The 27,103-nt window shown below is 46.5% G+C and overlaps 2 protein-coding genes across 3 annotated transcripts in view; one reads left to right on the top strand and one right to left on the bottom strand.

Moving 5' to 3' along the window:
• The window catches only part of LOC135370674 (serine/threonine-protein kinase ULK2-like), a 39,390-nt gene extending 24,431 nt beyond the window's left edge, over positions 1–14,959 (top strand). For both annotated transcript variants that reach the window (XM_064604462.1, XM_064604461.1), the window contains exons 13-25: positions 76–115; positions 515–810; positions 2,412–2,505; positions 3,055–3,186; positions 5,314–5,577; positions 6,891–6,989; positions 7,748–7,953; positions 8,047–8,175; positions 8,838–9,003; positions 9,845–9,993; positions 10,341–10,385; positions 11,376–11,466; positions 12,337–14,959. In XM_064604462.1, the coding sequence (XP_064460532.1) occupies positions 76–115; positions 515–810; positions 2,412–2,505; positions 3,055–3,186; positions 5,314–5,577; positions 6,891–6,989; positions 7,748–7,953; positions 8,047–8,175; positions 8,838–9,003; positions 9,845–9,993; positions 10,341–10,385; positions 11,376–11,466; positions 12,337–12,410 (1,785 nt within the window). In that variant the 3' untranslated portion in view covers positions 12,411–14,959. The remainder of the gene's footprint in view (positions 1–75; positions 116–514; positions 811–2,411; positions 2,506–3,054; positions 3,187–5,313; positions 5,578–6,890; positions 6,990–7,747; positions 7,954–8,046; positions 8,176–8,837; positions 9,004–9,844; positions 9,994–10,340; positions 10,386–11,375; positions 11,467–12,336) is intronic.
• Positions 14,960–17,156: 2,197 nt separating this feature from the next.
• LOC135370183 (uncharacterized) overlaps positions 17,157–27,103 on the bottom strand; it is a 31,635-nt gene continuing 21,688 nt past the window's right edge. Inside the window, exons 15-23 of the mRNA XM_064603886.1 lie at positions 25,823–25,917; positions 24,441–24,502; positions 23,068–23,128; positions 21,768–21,835; positions 21,420–21,529; positions 19,700–19,768; positions 18,952–19,071; positions 17,369–17,442; positions 17,157–17,299 (exon numbers count right to left, since the gene is read on the bottom strand). Coding sequence (XP_064459956.1) covers positions 17,173–17,299; positions 17,369–17,442; positions 18,952–19,071; positions 19,700–19,768; positions 21,420–21,529; positions 21,768–21,835; positions 23,068–23,128; positions 24,441–24,502; positions 25,823–25,917 — 786 coding nt within the window. The 3' untranslated portion in view covers positions 17,157–17,172. The remainder of the gene's footprint in view (positions 17,300–17,368; positions 17,443–18,951; positions 19,072–19,699; positions 19,769–21,419; positions 21,530–21,767; positions 21,836–23,067; positions 23,129–24,440; positions 24,503–25,822; positions 25,918–27,103) is intronic.

The raw sequence follows: 27,103 nt of genomic DNA, 5'->3' as shown, positions 1-27,103 counted from the left end.
CAGACCAGTTAACTTTACGGAAGTGATAAGTAGTTCCTGCGAGCGCCAACTTATTTGTATATTTTTCCTTTTCAGGACTTTGTTATGGTTCCTGCATCTCTTGATGAACAACAAGGTATTAAGTGTTCTTTCTCAACATTACTCCCATATTGTTGTAGATGACAAAAAAAGAAAGAAAAAGATTAAAGGCAAACCTCTTTGTGTGAGTGTTCTGCAAGGGTTTGGATATAGAATTTATGTTGGTGAATTTTAATTTTATTTAAATCAGTTAGTTATCTATTAATCTAGTTATCTATCTAGTTAATTCGACTATTAATTAATAATTGGGTAGTTACTTAATATTTGAAATTAATTAACCTACACTAAACTGTAATGCCAAAATGTTACATGAAATTTTTCAAAGACTTGCATTCTACATAAAAAGAAAGAGAAAGGCTGGAGTAAAGCACTCTTTGACATATCTTGGTTGCGGTACACCTTCTAACGCATCTCGATGCCACCTTCCTGTGCACAGCGGCGGACTACATCCAGTGTGCAGTAAAATGGCAGACTGATGATTCCGGTAGCACGCCGGCTAAGAAGGCAGCCTCACAGCTGGAGGGCTCGCCGCGACCCTCCTACCTTCCCGTGCGAGGTTCTGGCAGTCCCGCCCAGCGTACTGAACCCATCCCGGTGCCATCTCAGAAGCAGGCCTTCCAACAGATTCAGAGGAGCGGCAGCAGTGCGCAGGATTCTTCTCCAGTGCTGGAAGGAGGACAAACGACGGCGATGCTGCCTTCGCCAGACGAACCGCCACCGTGTTCCCCGAGGGTGAGTGAGGGTCTGACTCCCGAGTAAAGGCGTAAAGGCTGCACGCACGACATATAGGAGTGAAAGAATATAGCTATGGTACCTGCTTCTTGTAGTTCTCAGATAATCTAATGATACCTATCTAATAGTTGCAGCCTAACAGATAACTTCTCCATTTGTGCACAGAGGATGGATTTTCGCGTTAAAAACTAGCAATATTTAGCAGGCAGACACGAATAAAACACTCTCGACAGTATTTATACCAGTGCACGTATTCAGAGCTGTCTTCTTTTCGTTCCATAATTTGGTGAACGGCTAGACATGTGACTTGAGTGTGCGTTTGTTTTTAAAATTGTCTCAAGTTAAGATAAGCCTGTATGTGAAGGGCTGGTAATATCTGATAGTGCAGTCGCCGACCGGTTTTTCAGACTTGAAGGAGCCACAAAATCGGTCTAAATTATCAAGCAGTCCGAATTTTTCAACAAAGGCTTAAATCTGCAACGTTTCAAAAAAAAAAACTTTATTTGAGCACACACACTAGCACAACTGTCGCCGCGAGTTTGCTTCGCCGCGCGGACATGGGATAACTAGAGCCTGAAGTTTTCGGGTAATATTTTTTTCTAAATTCGGGGGGTAAAAATCGGGTAATGTGCACTAAATTCATGCGAATTCGGGTGAAAAAACTTCCAATATGCTAAATTCGAGGAGAAATCGGGCTCAGTTACTCAAACTAAGTGTATTGGTTTGGTACAAACGGTGATGGAACTGCATTAGCTGCCAAATAAGTAAGTTTGTGCATTCCTACAGAGATCCCAGTGAGGGCAATTTGCCGGGTAAAAATCGGGTTTCACCCTAAAGCGGCAACCTTCAATTCGGGGTGCAAATTCGAGGAAGAATCAGGTAAAACCCTAAAACTTCAGGCTCTAGGGATAACACATTGATGCGAATTTCTGAACAGGAAAGGTACGGCACTTTGACGATAAAGTGTAAATGTTGCAAGTGCCTCATCCTGCGACAAATTGTGATCATATTCACTCAACGACGTTCTGTCAGCTATCCTGAAGTTTCGGAAATGTGTCCGAAGCGGAAAGGCAATGCACGCGCTACTAAACTCCGGCTTCACACACGTGCGCAGGCGGCGTTTTTACGCACGTTCCAGGTCTCCGCGCTTCCCTTTGTGGCATGGTCCGAAATATCGCGTCCAGAAATGCACGCGAGTGCGTCTATTTTGGCTCTTGGAAGGCGAAAAGTCCTAAAAAAAAATAGGCACGCTCAGAGCAAAACGATTACGAAAAGTGGGCAGTCCGTCTGAAACGGGTACGTAATATTAACTTTATTAAATTAAATTTATTACATAATAACTGAAATACATTGGCTCTATGGGGCATTTGACGGTGCCGAGAGTTTTGTCCGAAAAATTGGAAAGTCCAAATACCTGTAGCCCGAAAATACTGGTCGGCGGCTGTACCAATGGCAAGTGTGAAGCTGATCTGCTTGTCCCCGGTGCAATTACCCGGGATACTTTTTCCTCTGGGTCTTCCATCTGTATAAACTGTACTGTTCATTAAGCATTGTAAAGTTTAAATAAATTTAAATTTAAATTCAAAATTCAAATCTTTCAGTTGATGCAAAGGGAAAGGAAGGACTCGACCAGCTCTCACTCGAGCGAGCTGGGCAGGAGGACACCCGACATAACGAACTTGTCACCGCCTCCTGGTAGGTACTGCGGCGAGCTTGAAATGCAATGAAACTCTATAAAAGGTGCAAAATTTCCTCTTGCGTAATGAAAGATGTTATTACTTTGGCAACGACGCAAAGGAAACAAAATTCATTCTCAAACATTTTTCTCCACTCTTTGGGTGGACCGTACCTTCTATGTCAGTGTCGAGGTAACGGGATCTTTCGTTCCAGGAGGACAAATTTTAGCATTTCAGCGCCCCTTTAATATGAATCCTATGACACTGGCTAAGATCCCTGGATTGTTCAGTTTTGGCTGGTCCAGCCACCAGAAGCTTGCTTTCTTCCCATACACTCTTGAAAATGAACTTTGCCACATTGCATGCTCCTAGCCAGCCACACATCCTTAGTGACATTCTTCTTCCCCATGATTACCGGTTTGATTTGCGGGGGGGGGGGGGGTACGCCTTTTTTGTGGCATTATAAAGTTCATAATTGCCAGCTCTGCTTCTTAGAGTGTTTGTTGTTCAGTGTTGATGATGTACGTACTACCATATCACTACTGAACTGGCCATACTGCCTGCGCAGTCCAATTCCAGATAGGAACGCCACCCAGTGGAGGACGGAGAAGGCACTGGAGTGGCGGCAGTGGTGGAACGCCACCTTCAGTTCGACACGCACTTCCACCTACAGTGTCTGGGTCACCACTTCGACGGCAGAGTAGGTGTACTTTAGGACCCGTAGAATCAGTCTAAATTACTCAGCACTTTGGATTTTGAGTGAAAGGTGGAAGTCCAGTTTACTTGATTCAAAGCACCCAAAGCAATGTGTCTGCCGGCATGAACATGGGGGACAATTTGTCATGGTGAATTTCTGCTAGTGTAGTTTCATTGCTGTATGCATTTATGCAGTCTTAGGAAATAACTTCACCACAAATGATATGTAATTCACTGCAATTACTAATACCCTTTCTCAGATCGCAAGTTTCATGCTGAATGCCCGTCGGAAACAGGTGGTGAACGAAGATTCGTTGAGTTATACTTGCTTGTTACACTTACACATACTAGTTAGTTATACTTACTAGTTAGCTTATACTTATGCTTCCTGGTTGCACTTGCTAGTTAGTTGCACTTTTGCTTACCACCAGCTCTCGTGGCATACTGGTTAGGATGATTGCCTTTTACGCCGAGACTGGGAGGTGACATGGGTTCAAATCCTGTCACTGGCTGTCTGAGGTTTTCCCAGGGTTTTCCCGAAGACTTTCCAGACGAATGTCCGCACAGTTCCTCCTGAAGTGGGCTCAGGACACATACTAACCCCCCTGTACCCCCACTCCTTCCTGCTATCCTCTCTCCATCTGTCCACGTCTGTACACCGCTCATAGCAGCAGTTGTTTCGCGGCACTAACACGGGAAAAAACAAACAAAGAAACTTATGCTTACTAGTTAGTTACACTTACTAGCTACACTTATTAGTTACACTTAGTACCTTAGAAATTCCTGTTTAGTTCTCTCATTTCAGAAACTACTCACTGCTTCCCTCAATACCCGTCGCCGACTGGACATGAAAGTTCTCTCTCTGTGAAAGAGTTATTAATTATGGTTACCGATTAATTGGTTGTAACTGTTTGGTTGTACAGTGGGCTCCCGTTAAGCCGAACTCGCTTAAGCCGAATTTCCGGTTATGCCGAACAAATTACGGACATTTGTTTGTTTTCCCATAGACGCTATGTAAAAAAATTCCGCTTAACACGAACAGACACCGCGGGCACTTCGGATAACCCAAACTTTTCCGGCGCCCGCGGCGCCTGTAAACGGGCTTCGCCGCACGCACGGAAGCGAGGAAGGCACGTGATGCTGTGCACACGGCACCTTTGGGGCTCAGCTTCCACCACCCCCGCCACGCAGAAAGACTCTCTGGTCGTTTGGGGCTCAATCTTGATCTGCACATAGCGATCGTTATAGCTATTTTTCAAAATTTGCGCGCTCATTCCGTCACACGCATTGGCCGTCAACCGGGGAGCACGAGCGTTTTGCAAACGTTACGGGATGGCGAAAAGTTCAAAATCTAGCCCTCCCTATTTGGGCCGACCACACACAGCCTTTCCCCCTTTTGCAAGTGCACCATAACATGAAACCCAAACTTTGTGGTGTCTTTTGATGTGCAGGCATTCGGAATACGTTCGCTCCTTACAGTGCGGCACGTGCGATTGCGCAATTCGCGTGCAGTCTCGGGGGAACTGCCGTTCGCGTGCTGTTAGGGCCCATTCTATCCGCGTGCGCAGCAGTGGGCAACCAGCGGCTTAATAACGCTTCAGTAGGTGGCCAAACTGGCAGGAAGTAAGCTATTGTATGCTGCCATGTTGCCAATATGGCGTTTCACAATTGCTACCCTGTTTTTGACATTTTCTATGACACTTTTGGGTCCTTCTGTTAAGATGAACTTCTGATAAGACGAACAAATTTCCGCGGTCCCCTCGTGTTCGTCTTAACGGGAGTTCACTGTACTTGTAACTAAGGTACTTCCCAAGACTGCATTTATGAGCATATTGACAACAGCTAGGATTGCCACGGTTGAGCCCACATCGACACTACCACTGGCAAGGCAGGTCGGGATATCTTGCAAGCGTGACCTAAAACGCAAACGAAAGAAATCATGCGCTCTTTTTTTAACACAAAAACTGATTTGAAACATTTCAGTGCAGTTCAGAATCACAAAACTGATTCTCCTCTTTTAACTCGCTGCAAATTAGCGTCACCCTTCAACGATAACGAGACGATAGGAATGTCTACCGCAGGTCCAGATCCTTTTGTGATTTAGTCTTGGATATACTTTGTGCCTTTCCAGCCTTGCCCGCCACCTGTGGGAACGCCAACCAACTCATGAATCTAGCAACCCTGACAAATGCCAACCCTCTTTCCCCCATCATGGGGTCTCCAACCCGCGAGGGAGGAGGAACGGGAGGCACGTGGAACGCGAGAGATGCAGCCCTGTGCGGCCTCGACCAGTGTCACAACATAAATACGTCCATCCTCCGGGCCGGTGCCACGTCGCCTTTTGGGGTGCGCGCCATGACTCTGCCCGACATGAACAGAAGGGACAACTTTCCCGGTGAGTAAGGGTGTATGGAACGTGTGTTAGATATACTAGATCAATTTTTTTGCGCAAAAGGTGTAGAAATGTAAAATTTGTTAACAGTAACAATTTTACTTTTGAAAAGTACTTTTAAAGGGGCACAGAAAGCGTTTCAGTCCGGACCGTTTTATCAAACCAAAAGCCGTTAACCTTACTGCTAAAAAAACGCGCCATGCGAAGTGATTCGCTCGACAGATGCATGCGTATCGCGGAATTAGATTTTGAAAATCGCGACCGCGCAATGGTGGCAATGTCCGCAACTATCTGCCAGAGTCGTTTTGACGTCGTCATGGTACAACCTGCTAACTGGTTTGCTTGTTTGGAGAAGCATCGTCTGCTACACAGAGAGAGAACTTGATAGACCAAAAGCCAGGGGACATCATGAGAAAAAACTTACACACACTAGCTTGACGTAACAATGATCATTGTTACGTCAAGCCAGTGTGTGTAAGTTTTTTCCCAGAGAGAGAACTTGGAGTATAAACGAAAAAGAAAAAAAAAATATTCTAAAAGTGCCGGCCCCGATTGGAGCGTGGTCTCTCTTGTAACCCTGATGACATCACAATCCTCCTCCTACTCCTACTCGTTTTGGCCTGCAGAATGAGTCGAGTGGGAACGTGCGCATTGATGTTCGGGGGAGTTTTATTCCAAGAAAAATACTGCGTACAGAGAATATTTTTGTGTTGGTTGTCGTGTCAAGTTACGTCCTTTCGTAATTCGCCTGAAACAGAAAATCTTTTTGATGGCTTTCTGGGCTTCTTTAAGTAGATGAGAAGGGGGCAGGTATCATTTATATGCCTGCTGCATACAGAGTCAGGGAATAAAGACAGTAACCCATTTGCAAAAGCAATCTAGCAATCTGCTTTTCAAGGAAAAATTCTAGCTCTACGATCTGGCGGGAATCTGTTTTTCCTCTCCTGAAGTAGTTAGATTTAAAGAACTGAGTATTTCACGCCCTGCTGCACGTTCATCTCAAGGTTTATTATTTAAACATGCAAAGAATTGAAGGGTCATTATTACAATTACGTCGTAACTATGTTTTACTTATCATTGCCGATGCGTGTCTGAGGATGAAATAAAGGCCTCCCTACAGAAGGTGCGCAGGAGAGGAATGGGAGTGGGTCCGGATAAATTACAGTGGCGAACTCTGTCTATGCAGCTCTTGAAAATGCTGCTTTTGTAAATGTTGTGACACAAACAGTGCATTACGCACACATGTTGTAAGCACATACGGTACACAAATGATTCCCAACTTCTCTAATATCTTTAAATGCTCTGCTTCCATCTAGAACAACAAGAATGTGGCATCCACAGGTCTGGTAGTGCCTGCAGACTCTTTGAACACGGAATACTTCGAGGAAACTTGGGGTCTGAGCAAGCCGCTCTCGGTACGTGCAGATACGGACACGATTCCAAATTCGCTGATGTGTCTCCCGTAGAGCACTGCGCGGGCCGCATTCTTAGACCCGAGCCTGGGCTTCCTTTCATTTACCTGCCTGGGCCTGGCCCAACCCAAATCATTTCTATGTTTCCTGGCCCATGCCTGAACAATTTCTATGCTACTCGACCCGACCCAGTGAGGCAGGCCGGGTAGCATAGAATTTTTTGGGGCACGGGCCACGAAACGTACGCCTTTAAAAATGAACTTCACCGCATAGCACGCTCCTAGCCAGCAATAATCTCAAATGATATCGTTATCTGCCCTGATTTGTTGAAATCGGGAGGCGTACGCCTTTTTTTGTGACACTTATGCTGTTCATAATTGTCACAAAAAAGGCGTACGCCTCCCGATTTCAACAAATCAGGGCAGATAACAATATCATTTGCGATTATGGTTGGCTAGGAGCGTGCTATGCGGTGAAGTTCATTTTTAAGAGTGTAGAAATCAATTGGGGTAAAAGTTGACCGTGGCTAGCAAAAAAGTGTGGTTACACAGGTTTGAGCCCGACCTAGGACCGGCAATATACGGGCCCATAATATGAAACCCGATCCAGGCCCAGGCCCAGGCACGCAAAAAAGACTGTGTTACCCACCCCACGGGCACGGGCTTTCGGATAAGCCGTAGCCCGTGCAGTGCTCTGGTCTCCCGTTAATCGATGAAGGAATGTGCTTCTGGTTACCAACTTTCTACAACACCGACACACAGGGTCTTATAGCCCAACCAGCGCGACTGCTATGATGCCGTTTGCCGGCGCGGTCGATTGGTCGCTTGCGCAGCGTACTGGCTCGACTGGAATGCTGATGGGCTCGTCCCCTGGCAGTGCTGGGAGTTTTCCCTTTGGCACGTCGCCGCCAACCGGAGAAATGCCGACCTTTGTTGCTCCCGAGCTCCCTGAGGAGACCATACTAGAGGTGAGGATCACGTTCAGACTTGGGGGGGGGGGACTAAACTTTTCTCAAGCTGTGTCATAGAATGTATGTTTTTGTCTCTGCTTGTGTTTGCAGAGAGAGCACAATGAAACCCTGGCAAAGCTGCACTTCATCCAAGCTCTGGTCAACTGCATCTTAGAACTCGCAAAATCCAAGGGCAGGCCAGTGACGGCTGCTCTGACGGACTCTCTGGTCCGTAAGGATGTAAGTGTACATTTTTGTCTGTGGAGCCCCACAACAAAACTTTAAGTAAGATGCTGAAAAGAAGTGAGTTGAATGAACCAGTCACTCTGTCTGTGAATTGGGATGTAGTTGCATACATAGGGCCCTGTGTTTTAGGTTAAAACCTGTTTTTAACCCCTCTTTGCATCATCATCACATAGGGTAAAACCTAAAAAAAAATATGCAAATGAACTTCCAAAGTGCCAATTCAGCCACCAATAAGCCCAACCAATAAGCACAAATAAGAAAATTTGCTTTTCCACCCAACATAATGTGTATCGCATTACATTCAGAACAGTCTGAGCACCAAATCGTGCAACTGTCAATTGTGTAGAGTGCTTCCATAAGCTGGGGGTCAGATCATGTTCACGCGCGTTAATTCCGTCATGGTTCGCCCTCTCTTGCCACACGAACGTTTTCTTTTATGAAAAGCCACAAATATTTTATGTTCCTTCACCTTCTGTAATTCACGTGAATCTGCTAAGCAAAGAATGTGTGACACCATGACAGTTTCTCCCTCATCTATGAGTCTCAGCTTCAAAAATGAGATGAGCACAGATTGTAGCAATAGCTTGCTTGAAATCGTCGAGTCATCTCTTCGGCGCAGCGCTGGAAGAATCGGAATGAGCGTCGTGTCCTTCCAGTTGCAGGGTTCTTCAGAGCAGGTGACGATAATGAGCGAAGGCTATCGCCGTGCGGAACAGCTGGTGCTTTACATGAGAGCAGTGCAGCTGCTGTCGTCTGCGCTCGGCATGTCCAGGCACGAGGTTGAATCCAACAGGCTCCAGCCCTCCTCTACAGTCAAAGCAGGTGGGCTCACTGTGTCATTGGTCGTCTCGTTACAGAGCAACCTTTTTTGCGACAAAGAGATTTTTCTTTTGGCAAATTAATAAATTAATTGGAGCTGGGTGAATAGCTAAATTTCCGTGGCGAATCGAATCCAAATAATTTCTTCAGAAGGCGAATCAAATTCGAATAATCAGAAAAGGCCCAATTCGAATAATCTTGAATGCCTCATGGTGAAATATTTTGTGATGTTGTGTTCATTCGATGATGCTCTGCTCAAAACTCTTGAGCCTTTTCACCCAGCATAACATATCGTGAGAGAAGGGACCCTCTGTGTTGTGTATGGTAGACTGCATTAGTGGAATGAACTGTATTGAGAGTTAGTAATCATGATCTATGCAGCCTGCTCTGTGTGCATCTCCTCATTTCTATGCTTACATCGTCAATTTCCTGTACTTTTTTTTTAGAAACTGCACGTATTTCCATCTGTTACTGAGCGTAACTCTGAAAGTTGGGAGTACATTTCCTGGCACATGCAGTGCACAGAGTATAGTGTTGTTCATGAGGTCACAGAAGTTGCAGACTTTAGTGACAGAATACTGTAAGCAGTATAAAGCGAGCTTCACCTAACACTCATGTGTAATGTGTAACGTGAAGTGGGCTTCACATAACTTCACATAACAAGGCGAAGCCCACTTGCAAAACAGCTGTAGCGATACCCCGCTTCTGTACTATTCGAAAATTTCGAATTTTGAAAATAGGTTGCTAATAACATTCGAATAGCATCGGATATTCGATTCGTATTCGAAATTTTGAATATTCGCGCGGCTCTAATTAATTAATAGTGAACTGTTCTCTCGTGCAGTGCTGAAATCCATGCGAGATGCCTTGTACTGCTGTGTGAAGGAGTGCAAACAGTTGGCAAGCTCGGGGATCCTGCAAGCGACCGGCGTGGATCCCCACTCTTCGAACATCACAGCGGACAGGCTGCTGTACAACTACGCCATAGAGATGGTACGCCTAATTATGCTGTCACGTACTTGAATGGTTGCCGGAGCAGGAAAGAGGCCGCCATAGGAAACGAGGGAAAATGTAATGGTCAGCTTAAGTTTTGAGCACGGTGCTGATGCAGCAGTTATTATAGTTAAAAGAATGTTAATTTCATGTGTGCGGCACATTTCGGGAGCAGGCAAGGCGATGTCCCTATCGTAAATTTGATGTGCACGTTACCACTGATGAAGATAAAGAATGTGTGGAGACGTTTTAGTGTGTTTGGCTTTGTTACATCCAGTACAAGCCACACTTGTCTGTTTGCATCTTTTTTTATGTGCCTAACGAAACCTCTGTATCTGTTTTTGAAGTGCCAGTCTGCTGCCATAGAGGAGCTTTTTGGAAATCCAGAAGAGGTAAGAACCTGTAATGTGTGCGTTGTAACGGTTGAGTGCATAATTCAGTGAAGTCTCAATTATACCAGTACTTTTTTTGCTCTCTATCAATGTCTCTATAGACAGCATACTTTTTGTATCTATGCATATAGGTTCAGAAGTGCATTTCTTCAAGGGCACAGTTCCTCTGTTGTAGCAGGAACACGCGCATTCTGCAATTTTGTGTAGCAGATGCTTTCATGCATAAGTTAATGAAGTTGGTCTGTTTTTATTAGCTAAAAAAATGTCCCTACAAGAATAGAACTGCTAAAGGAAAACATCCCGGGACCCAGTATTATCGTAAGAACTCTCCTCGTGTGCATGAAAACATCAGTTTTCCTCTTTTCTTGTATCATAGCATCCATGGCCAAGATCTTGAACACGCACGTAGCAAGCGCTATCGTTATTTTTTATGTTGACACATTCAGAGCATCGCTTGAAAACGGCTTTAGTAGGCCAGGATTTCAAGTATACATGATCTGATTGGCATTCACATGGTAGCTCTTGGCAATTCAGGGACAAGGTGAGGCATTTAGCGCCTGCTGCAGAATATCTGCAGGTCGAATATCTTGTGCCCTGCTGTTGCTCTCCTCAATGCACTCTTCCCCACGGAGCATGCGTTTGCTATTTCGGACACGAGTGGGTCGTGAAAATCGAAACAAAACGAAAGTTCCTGTCCCTACAAGAGAAACTTGCGATAACCTGAGTGGACCAAATGGGGGGCAGATTACTCTGCAATGTTGGGAATCAAAGCGACTTTGTTTCCATCACGTACGGGACGGAGAAAGCGTTCTTAATTCGTCGCCTTCTATATTGGTGCTTTCCCGCAGTGCTTTTGTGCTAGTGATTGCACTTTTCTGGGTGAGGGGGGGAGGCGTGTGTATTCCCACAAAAGGCGATGTCTTTGGGACTTCACTGAATGCCTACGTATTTGCGTTGACATGCGTGCAACATTTCTTTCTCTCTTTGCAGTGCTTCCGGCGGTATCAGACAGCGCAGATCTTGCTGCATAGCTTGGCCCAACAAGTAGGAAATGATTCGGACAAGCAGCTTCTGAACAGATGTAAGCTTAACAGTCTTTCTGTGCCAGTGCTATGTATAACAACGGGGATGAAATTTGCCAGTGGGATAATGGGGAACGTTTGGGGAAGTTGGCAACTCCGTGCACCAAGAGAATGGAAAGGACGAGAGTGGTGCAAGAGAGGGTAAGGGTGTGTGATCCCTCCCTCTCTCTAGGATTTAGTGGAAGGAACTGTCCATTCTAGGACCAGTAGCATAATAGACGTTATGCACTCTCTTGTCTCCTTTATAACTTGGAGAAAATAACTTACCCATACTGCATTGCTATTTATATTATAAGAGCGTGCAAGTTTCGGTTCTTCAAACCTAAAGCGACACTAAGGTGCGAAAGCTGCTCCTCTGGTGCTGAAGATGCTGTTACCTTGAAAATGCTGTTACTCTGAGAGATGCTGTTACCTTGACACCGACACAAAGGGAACGGGATTGGTCTGTCGCGCCATTCTCGATTTATGAGCAAAGGAAATACCGCAACATGCGCTTTCCCTCTTCCTCTCCTTCTCAAGAGGGCCGACGATGCAGAGTGGGCTCCCATTGGCCTCCTCAAACGATCCGCCCAATCATTGCAGGGTGATCGTCTGAGGAGACCAGTTCGAGGCCCCTTTGTGTTGTCGTGCTTCTTGAGAAAAAGAGGGAGGGAGAAAGCGGTGCCTTTCGTGCATAAATCACAGACGGCGCACACGATGAATATCCCCTTCCCATTTGTGTTGATGTCGAGGTAGTGGCATCTCTTATTCAACAAGGAGAAATTTTTTTTTTTTTCACTCCCACGTTTGCGATACCATATTTCGTCTGTGAGACAGGCGTAAAACTGGCAGGTAGGGTAAAGCTGAACGAAACTTGCTTCTCTCCACAGACAAGGATGCGGTCGAGAAACGCCTCTTTGTGCTGCAGAGCCAGGGCCTGGTCTACGCTTACGACTCCACCTGACAGGACGACCTCCTGGCGCTACTCACGTAATCCCCACGGGCAGACGGCAAAGAAGTACCGTTCTCGGTTTTATTCATTTAGGCATTCACGCATTTATCTTGCCATTAGGAACGTTGTTATTTCTTTCTTACATTTTTTTTTAGTTTGTATATCCCCGTTTTAACCGTATTTTTTCGAAGAGAAACAAACAAAAACAAAAAAAGAACAATATGCATGGTATGTAGTCATAAAATTTTGCAGCAAAGGTTGCTGCGCGTAGACTTTTGTGCTTAGCTTTGTGGGTGGCATGTGGTTTTTCTGCATTTAAGTTGAAAGGACGGAATGTTGAGAAGACATCGGCAAGTTATGTCACGAGGGTTACAACGGAAAAGGAAAAAATATACATATATAGAATGTGGCACTCCTGTTCTTTCAAGTCTGAAATGTGATGCACGTAATAAGCGGTTGATTTTTGGCTGATGCTGGCATTGGTGCATCAACGACTGTACAACATTGTGCCACCTGATTGGTATGTGTATGTGTGTATGTGAATTGCAGGGTGAATGGAGGGATTTCGATGCATACGAAACAACAAATTGTGCACGTGTCCGTGCGCTTTGTTTTCAGTTTGTAGATAGATAGAGACTGTGTTTGTGCTGTACGCCTAGGCGCGTCGCAGTTTATAAAACGTACGAGGTGCTCCGGCAATGCTTATCGTGATCAGCGTAACGTATTGCACCGTGAGTACAGGAGGGCTCTTGGGGGGGGTTGGTCAAACCCTCTGGCAAAAGTCATTGGTCAGATTCTTCCTCTGGGAAGGAGAAAATGTGGAAATGTTTAGGGTTTGGCTACACCTCTCACGTGAAACATCGCTGTAGTTACAGCCCTGAAGGTCCCTGAAAAGATCTGCAGATCTCGGGACGCATTTTTGTGCTATACGTTCTAGTCAGTTTGGAAGTTCCAAGTGCCGCAAGGTGTGGTGAGGCACAGTTTGTAGAATGTACAGAAACAGGGAATATTTCTCTGTAGCGCGGCACCATGCTACGGGGTTGTACTAAAGCTAAGTGCTGGGCTGCAAGCGGCTGACACTTTTAAGAGGCTGCGTTTGTGAGGACCACTTTCGCAGAAGTTGTTAATCGGAACCTTTCATTCAAATGACAAGTTTTGTGCCTCGGAGGAACTGACGGCAGTCTTAAGATTTTTTGTGGAATGTCGACGAGGCTGTATAGTGTGCACGAAACCCTAACTGCTTTTGCGCTAAATCCAGCTAAACGACATCTCCCCCATACCAAACCTTTTAAGTCCTACCGCCCTGACACTTCGATGGGACACTGTAGTTTGACTATTGTCTTCCATGTGGATGTAAGATACTCTAAAAATCATAGCTGTATTTTTCTGCACTCTCTTTCCAACACAGCTTCATTTTCTTCCTTCTGTACATATTGGTTGAGCGGGTACGCTGGAGAGCGAACAGGATTCTACATTGTTGTACAGTGCAATTTCTGCAGGGCCTCTTGTCATTTGACACACACGCTCGTTCGATTCAGTTGCAACGCGGGCCGCTCTTATAACTGCGGGCAAAAAAATGGCCTGCGGCATTGAGTTGAACAACACCGGCCGTAACGCTTTCGTGCATGTTAAGAGTTTTTTATACCGAACACGTGCACAGTATGCTCCAGTGAGCACCACTCTGTACCCCCCAGCACCTGTGTAAATACGGGGCATTGCTGCGTGCAATGGCTGTCATCTTTGTCGTGCGTGACTCTATGCAGTGTAACTTATTAACGTGTAGTACATACTTGCTCGACGGAAACGCTTTTACACCTTTTCTAGGCCCGGGGGCCTAGTGGAGACGAGAGCTTTAGCGAACTTCACTGTCCGCAGTCTGTGTCATTGCTGCAATGGACCCTATACGAAAACGTAGCCTCATTAATGTGTAGGTACGAAAAGGTGCGCAGGGCACCTCCTGTTGTAGCTGCACTCCGACATGGATATTATACACCTCCCTAGGTTGTGTTATATGGTGGTATAGTATTGTGAATATATATAGCTTAACCTTGCAGAGCGTTATGTATTTATAACAGCAGCAGTTCAGTAGACCTCGGCTCCCCCGTTTTTGAATGTCTGATTACATATGCCAATTTACTTAGTAATCTTCGTCTTGGAGGTTGTGTGCTAGCCATACGTGATAGGGACGATGAAGGGCTGGCTGGTTGTAAATAACGTTTCATGTTCTTCGTTACGCTCCAAGGTAATATTGCTCTCTTCGAGCCCGTGCCCTAGCAGGGTGCACCTACGCCCTGATTGCTGTGTGTACATATGTGTGCTTCTCTTATTTCATTTTGTAAATATTCCGTACTTTTACCAAAGACATAGGAAAAAGAAAAAAAAATCAACAAAGTGTTCACCACAAAATGCCACATGGACATGCAGGGAAATTGCACTCGTAGTGGCGGTTTTTAGGTTGATGCTTCTCACATTATTTTTGCATGTGGTACATTTTGAAGTGACGTTCCTGATGTACAGGTATTTGTAATAAAAAGATACATGCAGTGTCATCTTACAGCGTTTACGTGCAGTAATGTCACATTTATTTGAGACGCTATCGCAATATGGTTCAAATAACGGCACACCTGTGAACCTTCCCGATGTTTGCCAGGTACGGATGTACACATGCCTCAGTTTCATGTAGGTGAGCTGCCTTCTTGGACACCAAGTATGAGCACCACTCGGGGTTTCCGAAGGAGTTGAGGGATTTCTATTGGGTGCGCTGCAAGTCAGCTAGGATAATCGTAACTTTTGGTAGTGCATTTGGAAGAGGGAAACCAGGGGGAACCCTCCTCCCCCATGTAAAGTCCCCAGAAAACCCCTCCCGAAATATTTTTCTGGCTCGCTGGTGGTGGTGCTTAAGTGTCTCGCGCAAGTAGCGCCGCCCTGTGTCCGTCACAGTGAGACGTCGAATCTCCCTGCCACGTTGATGCTAGTCACAGAAAGGGCCTGATGGCGTCACGCAAGGAGATCGGGCTGGGCCTCGAAGGTCGGCGCCGCAGCGCTCTTCGATTTATACTGTTACGACAGCCCAGAGATAGCTTTGTGGGTACTAGAAGAGAGAATGAGCAGTGGTCGTTGCATGCAACCGCCGTGAACTCGGCAGAGCCGTCCCGAGGCGAGCTTCCGCCTGGGAGCTGGGACACGATTACACGAGCTCAAAATTATCTTTGTCCTCGTTTTGTTGGTCCAACCTGGCTCCATCCCCAACAACACCGAACGTCCGTCGGATGTGTATATGATAGATCCGAATGTCGACAGTCCCTAGCGTACATCCGCCGGAAGCTCCCATATACGCAATGGTTAAGGTGGGACTACCATAGTTCTAACTTGTACAAAAAAAAAAAGACGAAAACGAAAAAAATGGCAGCTACGGGTGCGTCCCGAAACTATACCTAAACCTACTCCCGAGTTGGGTAGATCACACGGCACGGTTGTACCACGTGACCCTAGAGTAGCGGTAGTGGTGGCGGCGGTGAAAGGACTCGCCGTTGTCGGCCTCACAGAGGTGGGCACAGCCGGCACCGGGATGCGAACCCGCGTACCTCCCAATCTCGACGTGACTTAGCCAGCTAACCGTAGCTTTTTTTGTGATGATAGGCGGGAAGACGTTATAGACCCCCTACAGGATGGCCATATCGTTCCTAAAAAAATCATAGAACGCGATAAAGCAAACAGCTATCCAATCCCAGTTGAAATATCGTAGCAAGATTTGGTGAAAATAAGCAGTTGCGGTTCTTTTCCAGCAGTTTAGGAAGCTTGAAACGAGAAAAGGAACACTACAACATGACGCGATTTTTTGCTTGGATGACTACATAACTGATGCGCATGGTATATAAAACACGTGTGCACTGCAAAGTACAAAATGACTCGCCGGAGGATTGTGGGACTTTAGGCAATTACCTTTCTGAAACTTTTGCCGCCATTTAGGAAGGCCTTGGACAATTTTTAATTCAGGGAAATTTATTATTTTCTATTGAACTTTGAAAACTGCCAAGCGAACTTCACTGTTTCTTTTTTGTTTTTTTTACTGAAATATGAAGTCATCCACGGATAACCACAGTTCCAACAAATACTATGCGCAGTATACCGCGACAGAAATAGTGGAACAAAATTCGTAAAAATTCCGCTTAAGTCCCGCCTGCTTGATTGCCGCAAAGAAGAGCACACGGAAGGTGCAGGGAGAGGAGGAAGTGTTCCCGCCCCTTGCTTTGCCTTTCTTTCCCCTGCTTTGACCTTGATGCTAGTGATAACCGTATCACAAAGAAAACAAAACAATCGTCTTAGTCCGTCTTATCACAAAAAAGGCAAAACAAATGAAGGCGGGGACACTTCCTCCTTTAGACGCACACTCGCGCGCGCTTCTTAGCGACCAAGCAGGCGGGGCTAAAACGGAATTCTTACTCATTTCAACTAGTATTTCTGTTGCAATACCGTGCATAGTTCCTGTTGGGTCTGCGGTTATCTGTGGACGATTTCATATTTCTGTAAAAAAAACGGGAGGTTCGCTTGGCAATTTTCAAAGTTCAATTGAAAAAGATATACTTCCCGCAATTAAAAATTGTCCAAAGACTTCCTGAATGGCCCGAGGCTTGGTGTGCTGCGGGTGTCCGAAGTCTGGAGAAGGTTCCGTACGTCGTAACTTGTCATGTAAAGTAAATATACTGCCCCAATAAAATACAATATTTTATTAGTTTTTGAAAAAAATTGAAAATTGAAAAAATTGAAATTGTGTTTATTGCGGCGGTGGGTAAGCCGACGGAATGGAAGCTCTGCAGAAGGTATCCCCTACCATGTAGTCACCGGGCTGACAGTCGAAGATTTTACCGAATTTTTCCCAGTTCTTGAACAGGAAGTTCACCCTGAAATAGATCAATTTATTAAATTGTTTAATTTCTCACGTCCCAAGCAGTAAATTCCCAGCAGCTTACTTGGTGCGTGCTGTGCGCATACCAATCTCCCTCATGATTTCTAGATGTTCGGGCAAGTATTTCTCGCAAAGATTCTGCGAGAGAAACATAATTGAATATTTACCAAGGCTCATGTGACTAGTCTGCTAGCTTTTCGGGCATTTTTCGCCCTTTTGTCGGGAATTAGGGGGGGGGGGGCAGGTTATAAGATGGTTAGGGGCTCTGTTAGGGGCGGGGAGTCCCGAGAAAATCGTCGCATGGTTCTATTAGAGTCACGAAATAGGGAGCACAGTAGCGACACTGAGCCACGCCGGCGAGCGAGCCCGCCATCTTGAGTCAGGCGCGGCTGCGTCCGCACCTGGTGTCCGCACGAGCGACACTATCCCGCGAAATGTCGTCAGAGGACAGCGAAGAGGAAAGCACGAAAGCGCACAGGGAACAAAATATCGCGAAAGCAAATGGCAAAGGGTATCCGCAGGACACCGAAACAAAAAAGAAAAGAAGGGTGAAAGTTTGTCGCAAAACGCGAAGGGGGGCGCTCAAAGCGGTGGCGCTAGCAGACGACACAGCCAGACGACCAGCTCCAGCAGAAGGCGCGATGGTGCTGGCAGACGACACAAACACACGAGCAGCAGAAAATGAGGTATGCTTTGGCGAGCGGACTCTTCTCAAGACGCAGGGTCATAGGTGAGAAGACGCTACGAAAGGCTCAGATGGTCAGGTGCACTCAACGAGTTCGGATGTTGCTTTTTTCGCAATCGCGTCTCCGACGATACCTCGCCCGATGAAGCAAGATACAGTCGCTCGTACGGGTACTCGACCAGTATCTCCATGTCGGTTTTATTTTATTTCCACAAATATAAGTTACACATGTCATACGGAGAGGTCCCGTAAGAAGAATCTTATGTTGAATTCCAATGGCGGATTGGGAGTACCTTCGGAGCCTTGACGGGCTTCGGAGTTGACGCTACACGCTAATCAAAACGTCACAACAAAAAAGAACTTTTTCAAATTCACCGCGAAACAGCAGGTGCCTTTCGCTACGAGCACCGCCGTGGTGCAGGTTTATCTTCGATATTGCCCTTGCTCAGGGCGCCATCGGCGCGGAGCACTGCGCACCCTGGTGGTTCCGGGGCAACTCCGGTGCAGTCTTACCGAAGATGCTATCGCTTTCTTATCCTATAGGAGCAGTGTTCGGTGGTGCGAGAGCGCCCCTGGTGACTGCTGCTGACTGCTCAAAATTTCCCATTGGAATTCAACAGTAAAGCGGCCGTCCGGACAGTCAGTGATTTATCCAGATCCCCCAACCCCCTACACTCCCCAAAATCTAGAGGGCACTCCCCTAAAATATTGTGAGATTGCGCAATATTTTGTCAAAAGCATGTAAATACATCCTCTTGCAGAGCCCCCACCCCCCTCCCCATCCCTCAGGGACGAGATTATGGGTGCGGACGATGCTACAGAGGACGGAAGGGCACTCACAGAACAGTAAGTACCCTTTGTACTTTGTATTCCAAGGTAGTTACAGTCACGATGGCCATTAATGTTTTGAGGCTTGAACACATACTAAGGGACAACTGACGCTCTTCTTTCGCTGTACTTACAGTCGCCAGTGCAATGATGAACAGTTGATCTGAAGTGAAGTAGGGAAGGTCACCCAGAAAACTTTCAGACGCCCTAGCTTTATGTATGTGGCGTCGGCTTCTTGTCTGCGATCTGTACAGCTAAAGAAAGAAAACACAGCGACATATGGCTTACTGCTTGTGGAACGGGCAAATGCGAACTGGTTCCAAGATAACACGCGAGATCTGCTTCTGTATCTCTCGACCCGGCGGGGTCGAGATACAGAAGCAGATCTCGCGTGTTATGGTGCCATATAATTGTATCACAGTCTTCATGCTGCACATGGCTTTTAGTGCGTAAATTTGTCTTTGTACAAAGCTTCTTAGAAAGGTAACATCTCATTACGGCCGAAGTCTCATTACGGCCGAAAGTCTCATCAAGAGACATCGGCCGTAATGAGATACAATCCTTAGAAAAGGCGCAGTGCGGATAAGGCCATACACGGCTCTGGGTCATACTGCCGAAAACCGCTGACGGTAATCTGAAGGGAAGAATTTTCTGTTTTCCTCTCAACGTACAGGCGAATAATTCAACAGGACAACGGGTTATAGCTGGTGATTTATGTCACTCATGATGAACTGAAGGTACACGAACAAATGGAAGACAGCCGGACCACCGCGCACCTATTTGTAAGATATATGCTAACGTAACTTCTGTATCGCATACGTAACGTATGCTAAGTATACCCAACATCCGAGCGGTACACTGGCACCCGTTCGGAGCACTTACCTCGAAAATAGGGTTCAGTATTGCTGTCTCCGCGATGATATCGTGAATATCGTATTCCGTGTAATTCATCTGCAATGAACGCAATATGCAAACAAAGTGATCAGGGCAAAGGTGATTATCCGCAGCGTCCAATCAATCCTTTGCCAATCCAATCCAATCCAATGGCAAGCCAATCAATCCGTAAGCCAATCAATGGGCTCTTCCACCGGCACCTCAATGCATCGTTGCGATCCACACAAAGCTGCGTGCGCATCGGTGTGCCCTAGAGTCACTAAATAGTGACTCTATTGTGACTATTTAGACTATTGTGACTAGCGACTATTTAGTGACTCTAGTGTGCCCCGCTGGCGTTGATGGTGTGCTACATGTGCGTCCAAGAAGGACATTTACTGCGTGGCAGTGGAGCAGAATAGGCCCCTCCCTGTTTGTAAACAAATGTCGTCATAGTATTCGACAGCGCCACCAATTTGGTAGCGTTGAACTACGCTCGAAGGTAGAGGCGAACAAGGTCGCGCCCAAAAGCCACGGTCTTGAGGGGATTACAATGGTCCCTGAAAGGGACGCGACCTTCGGTTCTACTTTTCTTTCAGTAGGAGGCAATGAACAAGCGTCCAATTCGTGGAACTCACCTCGTGGAACCCTCCCCTTCCGATGTGTTTCGGTTTCAGTCTGTCAACCAACGTCATGATGACGTTTCTCGGGTAGAGGTTTATTGGTGTTACGGTACGTTTCTTCGCCTAACTCGTCAACCTTTTTTCATACCCCCCCCCACACACACACACAAAGCAGATCGCGACCGCGTGGTAGCCACAGAAAGACTGTACTTGAACTCGTCTGCACCGATTCGCAGACGCAGACGACATCACGATGTCCACGGTACCCAAATGGCGCTGCTTTAGCCCGCTGACCAGAGCCATGGTTTATAGGGAGAGTTTGAACAGTAGGCGGAGTCTCAGTTGAAGCGCGTCATGTGATGTCACCGCTAAACGACCCCCCTCGCCGTGCTCTATTGTTGTCCCGTCGTGAGCCGGTCGCTGACGCCATATTGAGGCTGATCGTTGTTTACGATGCAAGGAGGAAAGACGCATGCGTACATCGTCCTTCGAAAGCCCTTCATCCCTGAACTCTTTCAGTTTGGCAACAAAGCCCCCCCCCTCCCCCCCATCACAGGCGGCTGTGGCTCATAAGCAGGTTATTCCTGTAGATTATATCCACTGCAACAACAAAGCTGTTGGCCAGATGGCGGACAACATCAAAATGGCGCGCACCAGATGGCTGATAAACGGATTCTGCTTGGATTCAGGCTATTTGTGCGGCGCAACCACGACTCTGACGTCGAAATAGGCTCCGCCCATGAGGCGGCGAAAGATCAAAGAATGGCCAAACTCTCCCTAGAAATGCCTCTGCCGCTGCCTATGACATGTCTGGCTTCGCCACCCAACTGTGGCCCCCAGAAGGTATAATTCACTCGACGTATGGCATTAACGGTATTGGTGTAGCATGAACATGCATCAAAGCATCAACTCTCGCTTTTCTCATATCCCCCTTCTATCACATCTCGCTTCTCTGGACATCCCATAACGCTTCCATACGTGTCGTCCTTGTCTCTGTGCGTTCTCCACCATGTCTAGTATCAACTCTCAGGAGTTTACGTGTCGCTTACGTCCATAGCGTCTGCCTATCGTATATACCTTGCTTGAGAGGCAGAACGCGAAATCACCTTGTATCTCTTGAGTAAGGTCTCGAAGCAATCCTTAATTTCGTCGTAGTTTTTCCGGGTAGTATTGCTGTACCACGTTCGAAGGACTCCCGAATCATCTATAGTTTGACCTGGAAAGGCGACCATATTAACATCGCTATACACTGGGATCTGGAAACAACTAAGTATACGGCTAGAGGCTACAATATGACATACTTCTTGTATAGTGAGCAACTAATATAGGTTATCTATTCGTTTAGGCTGGTCTTGTGTGGTGTACCAGCGTGGGGCTTTTTTTTCTTCTCTCTCTCCTTTGCTTATACTGTACACATAGGCGCATGGCAACCTTCTTGAACACACTGAACATACCTAGGTAGCCATAGGCATGAAACATTTCTCGTGCCGCGGGAAACATGTACATCGGCATGTCTACGGGTCTGCAAGAGAGAATTACTTGCTTGAGAAAACCGCCATTGCTTTGCACTGTAACAATATGCGAGATTAAAATCTGAACTGGTGGGGAAACAACGCAGTCTTCACTGGTCTGAAACCACTGAGCTACCAAAAAAATCCCCTTCGTTATATTCAATATGCGAGTACATTCATCGTAAATATCGTACGGAAATACACCGAAGAAAAGCCATGATAGTTGTAGAACTGTTTTGCGTCACAGCTACGACTAAGACAAGGTTAATGCGTAGAAGACTGTCAAATGAGTCGTTGACAGGGATCTATATTTTGAACATTGTATTCAAAATTCTGATGGACATTAGCCGAGTTATTCGAAATTTGCATCGCATCCGCAGTTGCAGTGGCGATGCTGTACTGATGAAGACAGAGCCGTATACAGAGAGAGTTTGGCCATCTTTTGATCTTTTGCCGCTCCACGGAAGGAGCTTGTTTTGACGTCGGAGTCGCCATTGCACCGCCCAAAGAGCCTGAACCCAAGCGAAATCCGCTTATCAGCCAGCAGATATGCGCCATGCGCCATTTTGATGCAGTCCATCGGCTAGCCGGCAGGTGCTTTTGCGGCGCTCAATGTAATCTACCAGCAGAGGCTCTGTCTACCAGGTTCGCCGGCTTATGACCCACAGGCGCCTGTGGTAAGGGGGCCTTGTTACCAAACTGTAAAGATTCAAGGACGAAGTGTTCTCGAAGGACTCGATGCACACGTGTATTGCCCCTTATATATGCTTTGCATCAACATGGCGTCGGCGACCGGTTGGCGACTGGACAACAATAGATCGCAACGCGGCCGTTATCAGCCGTGACGTTGCATGACGCGGTTCAAGTTAAGCTCCCCCTAATGGCCAAACTCTCTCTATAAACGACTCTGGATGAAGAGACAGCGCTTTGATGAGGACACACTACGTCTGTTTCTCTACTGCAAACAATAGACGATTTTAAAAAGATGCGCGCGGCGCAGGGCAACATGACAACTTTGAGTGACACTGCTCTGCAGTCTGCTTCGGTTATGGTTTACCCCGACTGACGCTGCAACTGCGCGCAGTAAAGAATGTTGTTGTTCCTCTACCTCCGCCTTTGGTCATCTCGTAATACTTTAAGGCGCTCTAAGTTCCCATGAACCCTTGCGTGCCAGAGGTGGCACTTGCTTTTCCAAAAGCAAGCTCTATATAACTCAGCGTACAATTCAAAGAGCATAACTCACATGACTCTTTCCAGGTACTTCATTGTCTCAAGAACGCGTTGCATTGATTGCGGTGTGATGACTGAAAAAAAAAAGAAGAAAGAAACGTCTCGCCACATTGAACGTAAGACATCATGTGAACTAAATGTATGGCAGTATCCCCCCCCCCCTCCTCCCGAACTATAAATGCACAATTGAAATATGTTTCAGCCTCAGAACTGTTACTTTCCATCGTATTAACCCACGCCTTGCATTCCTCTGTCTAACCAAGGGACAGCCTATGTTCCAGTAGCTCATCAGCCATCGTTCCGATAAAACCACGATATCTCCCCGTCCCATAGACCACTTGCACTCCTACGTCATCGATTACGTTTCGCCGCCGCGCAAAGCATGCTGGTGGGCACCTATCAACCTTATCAGCCTTTTCGGCCTATCAGCAGACGGGTTTTTCCCGCTTCTTGCCAACCAGAGCAAAATATAACCTCGAACCGGTCTTCTCGGGACGCCACATGTTTGTAAACAGAAAGTGGTCTATAGAGTCACTAAACGACAGGGGTACAGAGTATCGCATTCCTTTTCCGCGCCGTTCGATGTCCGCGATTGGGCCAATCGTGTCACGTGGTTTCTCCTTCCAAGAACTTCGTGAAAGAAGTGGTCGCTACTCTGCTTCCTATTTAGTGACCCTATCCCGTCCTACCTTCATAAATCCTCTTTTCTGCGGCCTCTTCCACCAACCGGGCATAGAAAGGCAATCCAATACATATCTTCAGGGTCCCTGCCAGAGCTAGGGTTGCCACCAGGCCGGTATTATACCGGCACGGCCAGTTATTTGGTCTCTCTGCCGGTTGCCGGTAGGAAGGTGATACCGGCAGCCTTTTGCCGGTATTTGTGGCTCAACACCTTTCATAGGAGCTTTTACGGGGTTTTCCTTTCAACATTCCACTGCAGCTTGCATAAATATGGAGCAGAGATCCAACTCCGTAGTCACCAGTCGTTTTCTTAGTTATTCATTATTATTATCATTGTTGTCTTGAGCCGGTACGCTCGTTCTTTCATTCTCTCTGTCTGTATACTGTCCACCCGTCACTTACTTTCCCTTTCCCGCGAACATTGCCTCCTTTCTCTCTATTCCACCTCCTCTCCCTCAGCCGGTATTTTTCACTATGAAAGGTGTCAACCCTAGCCAGAGCTGACTTTACGGGAGGTTCAAAGACAATGAAACGTAAAAGTGAGAGAGTGAAAAGAGGTCATCCTTCAACTGCACGCTGTCGTCCTTGTCTTGTAGACAACGCAATCGTACGTCCTAGTGTGTACCCCTTGATCGAAACCTATATGCCTTCACGCTTTTGTTTACGTTGGTGATTCCCTGCTTCCAACAAGGACGTCATACTTACGAAGCGTATTCAGATCTGGATAGTAGGTCGGGTCCCTGTCCAGAGGATCCATGTACGTCCACCTGCGTGAACCATGATAGTGCAATTTTGTCCTCTCTCAATGTAGCGCCTGAACACGCGAAAGCGCAAGAATGCAGTGCCGAAGAAAATTAAAAGGAGCGAACGTTAAAGTGCTATTTAAAGTGCAACAGGCAAAGTGCAACGTAAAGTGAACGTTTGCGACATATTAAGTGAATCTCCTCAGGGCGAGATCAGCCAATATTTCGAACACAGATTGTTCTTCTTCTGGGCACCGTCCTCACCATTGGCATGGCATTTAAAGGTTATGACGTGTTCCCCTATGGCGGAAGCGGCCATTCTACTTCGGCCACAGGAGCCTGAACGGACCCTTTCTTCCCCCTGGGCTGTTGACCCACAACTCGCATGAACCTTTAACGCGTCATACCTGACCCTTTAAATACCATGCCAATGATGAGGACGGTGCCCAAATGAAGAACAGTCTCTGCAGCTGTTCGAAATATCGGCTGCTCTCGCCCTGATTGATACCCGTCTACGTTTGCAACAAGGTAAAACAGACCAATTATTTCCAAATACTTCAGCTCATCCAGGACTCAGTTCCTTTGCATGGAACTTTCAAGCGCCCGCACCATGACATGCAGCAAATGTGACGCTAATAAGCTGCACTGACACTATAAATGCTGTTAGGCATAAGGTAAAACGCCACAAGTAACTAGCAAGGCAAGGTACGGCATTAACCTATAGTACTCGAGCAGCGAACATGGATTCTCCTGGGTGTTCTTCTCTCCTCTAGGTTGTTCACGGCTACAGTGTTACTATAAAGGTACAGCCCGCCTCTATTCGTCTGCGTGAATGAGAGCGCGGCTGAGAATGTGCAAGTCAGGGCCGTTTACCGGACAGTTTGGAAGTCCATATTTTGCCCCCGCGGAGATGGTGGTCTCGCCGTGACGTCATATTCGTCATCGCTCCGCCCAAAAATGCATGACACACACAATGCCATTTTTCTGCATGGTGTCATGTCAAATGACGTACTTCAAAATAGGCTCCTCCCAGTGGCTATAGACTCTCGCTATTCGCTGCGAGAGGGGGCGACACCGTCACCTTTCTAGTGTGGATAACAGGGCGGCCGGTGTTTGGAGTTGATAGTTCTTTTCCGTAATCCTTGTGTATTCACCTCCAGCAGTCTCTTTCGCGTATATTCAATGCCCCACCTACTGCACTAAACGCGGAATAAACGTGTAAAAGCAGACGACGCGAGGAAGCTATCCCCACTACGGTAGTTCGTCGTTTCTCCGCAGCGCGCCGGCACCGTTCGATCTCGGACTCGGAACGAATGCATTGCTCTGTGTGCAGCTAAAGCTTACCTAAGGTCATCCTCGGGGAGCACGTATTGCTGGGCGTATAGTGTCATGTTGATAGACTGTCGATAATTCCCATGAACGTCGCGAGTTGGCTGATCCTGCGACAAGAATAAAAGCATTGTTCGCATGTTCCGTAATATACAGGGTGTCCCAGAAAACGTGTCATTCAATTATAATAAAAAAACTACACCACCTAGAGTCATGCGGTCAATGGCATTTGTTCTTACTGGGTTTTTGCCACTTCCTCATGTGAATGTCGTGTAACGTAAGTTTAATTATGTAAATTTTTGCGAGCTTAAGTCGGAAATTTGCTTAGTAAAGGTCACTTTTTTACCCCACCAATGTGAAGAGCGTGTCTAATTTAGTCAAATTAATGATAATTGACAGGGATATTCAGAAGCTATCCCATCGGGAAAAAATAGCCGAACATCATGCTCTACGGAGGTCGCACAGAATAGCGCACGATGAATTTTGCAGGGCAATCTTTGTCAAGTCCGACGAAAGGAGGTTGGAAACCCAGCCCCCCCCCCCCCCCCCCCCACAACGCAGAAAGAGATAAAACAGGCACGGCTTATCACGTCTGACTTTCGCTGGGATAATGCTTTCCCTCCCCCAATTTTAGGAACTGTTACTTTTTCTACTATCACTCTGTGGGCTGGCTTCAGAACCTCCTTTCGTCGCACTGAGAGAGATTGCGCTCAAAAAGTCATCGCGTGCTATGGTCCGGTGCTTCGAAAAACATAATATTCGGCTATTTTTTCCGATGGGATAGCTCGTGAGTATCACTGTGAATTATCGTGAATTTGAGTGAATTCGGCACGCTCTTCATATTGGTGGGGTAAAAAAGTGACCTTTACTTGGCAAATTTCCGAGTTCAGTTCGCAAATATTTACATAATTAAACTTGGAGTACATGACATCCACATTAGGAGGTGGCAAAAACCTAGTAAGAACAAATGCTGTTGACCGCATGATTCTAGGTGGCGTAGTTTTTTTTATTATAATTAAATGACACGTTTTCTGGGACACCCTGTACACTCTTAAAAATGAACTTCACCCCATAGCACGCTCCTAGCCAACCATCATCTCGAATGATATCGTTATCTGTCCCGATTTGTTGAAAACGGGAGGCGTACGCCTTTTCTGTGACAATTATGAACAGCATAAGTGTCACAAAAAAGGCGTACGCCTCCCGTTTTCAACAAATCAGGGCAGGTAACGATATCATTTGAGATGATGGTTGGCTAGGAGCGTGCTGTGCGGTGAAGTTCATTTTTAAGAGTGT

The sequence above is a fragment of the Ornithodoros turicata genome, chromosome 10 (genome assembly GCF_037126465.1).
Source record: "Ornithodoros turicata isolate Travis chromosome 10, ASM3712646v1, whole genome shotgun sequence".
NCBI lineage: Eukaryota > Metazoa > Arthropoda > Arachnida > Ixodida > Argasidae > Ornithodoros > Ornithodoros turicata.
The sequence above is the reverse complement of the archived record's forward strand: the minus strand, read 5'-3'. Positions and strand labels throughout refer to the sequence as shown.